This window comes from Octopus bimaculoides, chromosome 12, assembly GCF_001194135.2.
Source record: "Octopus bimaculoides isolate UCB-OBI-ISO-001 chromosome 12, ASM119413v2, whole genome shotgun sequence".
Taxonomy (NCBI): Eukaryota; Metazoa; Mollusca; class Cephalopoda; order Octopoda; family Octopodidae; genus Octopus; species Octopus bimaculoides.
In genome coordinates this window covers 22,020,135-22,022,114 of record NC_068992.1, presented here as the reverse complement: position 1 = coordinate 22,022,114, position 1,980 = coordinate 22,020,135, and the positions used below count along the sequence as shown (strand labels likewise).

Genomic DNA, 1,980 nt, shown 5'->3' with positions numbered 1-1,980 from the left:
AAGTACCAAAACGGTAGTCCTGCCATTTATGGATCATTATGGCTGGAATGCGTTCTGATCAGAAGGCGTTTTCTCGTTCAAAGTTCACTTGGAGATATTAACAAAGATATTAAAATATTAGACTAAAAAAATTTTTTTTAATGGACATAGGAAGCTATTTTTACCTGCAGCATCCAGCACAGCTTTATCAATAGTATCTGTGAGCATACAATATAAGCCGTCATATTTTTTCTTCATATTCTTAACAAGTTCTTTACGTGGGATAACTTCGTCGGAGTCCCAAAAATGCAATTCATATCCTTTATCACGCATTAGTTTCGCCCCAGGCTCGGGTACTTTTCGTGTCGCGTAGATCTTCATATTGGACTTTGAACTGTTTAGCAATAAAGGCGAAACCCTTCCCCATATATTTTGAATGCGACAAGTCATAGTGTCGTAAGGTTATCGACTGCTATTTCCAGCAAACATTGGTGCCTTGTGCCACTATTTCCTATATGTATATATGCGTCTATGTATGTGTGTGAGAGAGAGAGAGAGAATTGGAATTTCGGCTCACTTCGAAAATTTCGGCAAAATATCATTAGAACATGGTGTTGTGAAGAACCAAATTCGGCAAGGTGTGGAGAAAGTACCAAAACGGTAGTCTTGCCATTTATGGATCATTACGGCTGGAATGCATTCTGATCAGAGGGCGTTTTCTCGTTTAAAGTTCACTTGGAGATATTAACAAAGATATTAAAATACTAGACCAAAAAGAATTTTTAATGGATATAGGAAACTATTTTTACCTGCAGCATCCAGCACAGCTTTATCAATAGTATCTGTGAGCATACAATATAAGCCGTCATATTTTTTCTTCAAATTCTTAACAAGTTCTTTATGTGGGATAGCTTCGTCGGAGTCCCAAAAATCCAGTTGATATCCTTTATCACGCATCAGTTTTACTCCAGGTTCGGGTATTTTTCGTGTCACGTAGATCTTGGACATTGTTTAGCAATAAAACAGTTTAGCAATAAAAAACGAAACACTTCTCTAAATATTTTGAATTCGAAAAGTGACAATTTTTGTTTCATTTCACGATGTCAAAACGCTGCGTTTGTCAAAACGCTTTATTAACGGAAACCGATAGCTTTATGAAATCTATTTGTTTTATTTTTGAATTTGTTTTGGAAAAATGAATTTTTTTATTAACCACAATGGACAAAATGTAGAAGGGACAGTACAAAGGAAGAATGTCGATAAGAAATCATGCGTTGAAACTAATCTTATAAAAAGTATACTTATAAAAGAGCATTGGACGAAAGTAAAGAATACGTACACCCGGTGATTAGGGTTACGGTTAGGGCTTAGGGTTAATTTTTAGGGTTAGGATTAAGGTTAGGGTTAGGATTTTTGTTACGCCGAAAATGGGTGATGTACGTATTCGTTACCTCCGCCAGAGCATTGTACGTTGACCGTTATATTCACTAAATAAAATAGGTTAGTTTTGTTGCGTGTTTTTAACTAATTTGATCCTTGAGGGTGGGGAATAAATTACCGTTACAATTTAAAGTTCAGAAGTGTGGAAGCTGTAAAGATAAATTATGGACACTGTCAATACGATAGGAAGAGAAAGCTAAAACAACAAACGGAGTGGGAGTGAGTGACAATCATGAATGAAGGCAAATTAAGTCTACAAAATGTAAAACCAACATGCGCGCACCCACACACATTCATGCACTCACATGCAAACGTATGTATATGTATGCACATCAATAGGTAGATATAGATATGTGTATATAAATCGTTATTTATATACACATATATACACACAGGCGCAGGAGTGGCTGTGTGGTAAGTAGCTTGCTTACCAACCACATGGTTCTGGGCTCAGTCCCACTGCGTGGCACCTTGGGCAGGTGTCTTCTACTATAACCTCGGGCCGACCAAAACCTTGTGAGTGGATTTGGTAGACGGAAACTGAAAGAAGCCCGTCATATA

The 1,980-nt window shown here is 37.2% G+C and overlaps 1 protein-coding gene across 2 annotated transcripts in view; it reads right to left on the bottom strand.

The window, feature by feature from the left end:
* LOC106874184 (glyoxylate reductase/hydroxypyruvate reductase) overlaps positions 1 to 1,980 on the bottom strand; it is a 31,007-nt gene that overhangs the window by 17,073 nt on the left and 11,954 nt on the right. The window contains exon 1 of one of the 2 annotated variants that reach the window (XM_014921839.2): positions 165 to 1,071. The exons of the other annotated variant lie outside the window; for it this stretch is intronic. Within the exon in view, the coding sequence (XP_014777325.1) occupies positions 165 to 429 (265 nt within the window). The 5' untranslated portion in view covers positions 430 to 1,071. Of the gene's footprint in view, positions 1 to 164; positions 1,072 to 1,980 lie in introns of those variants that run through there. 2 annotated transcript variants of the gene reach the window in all.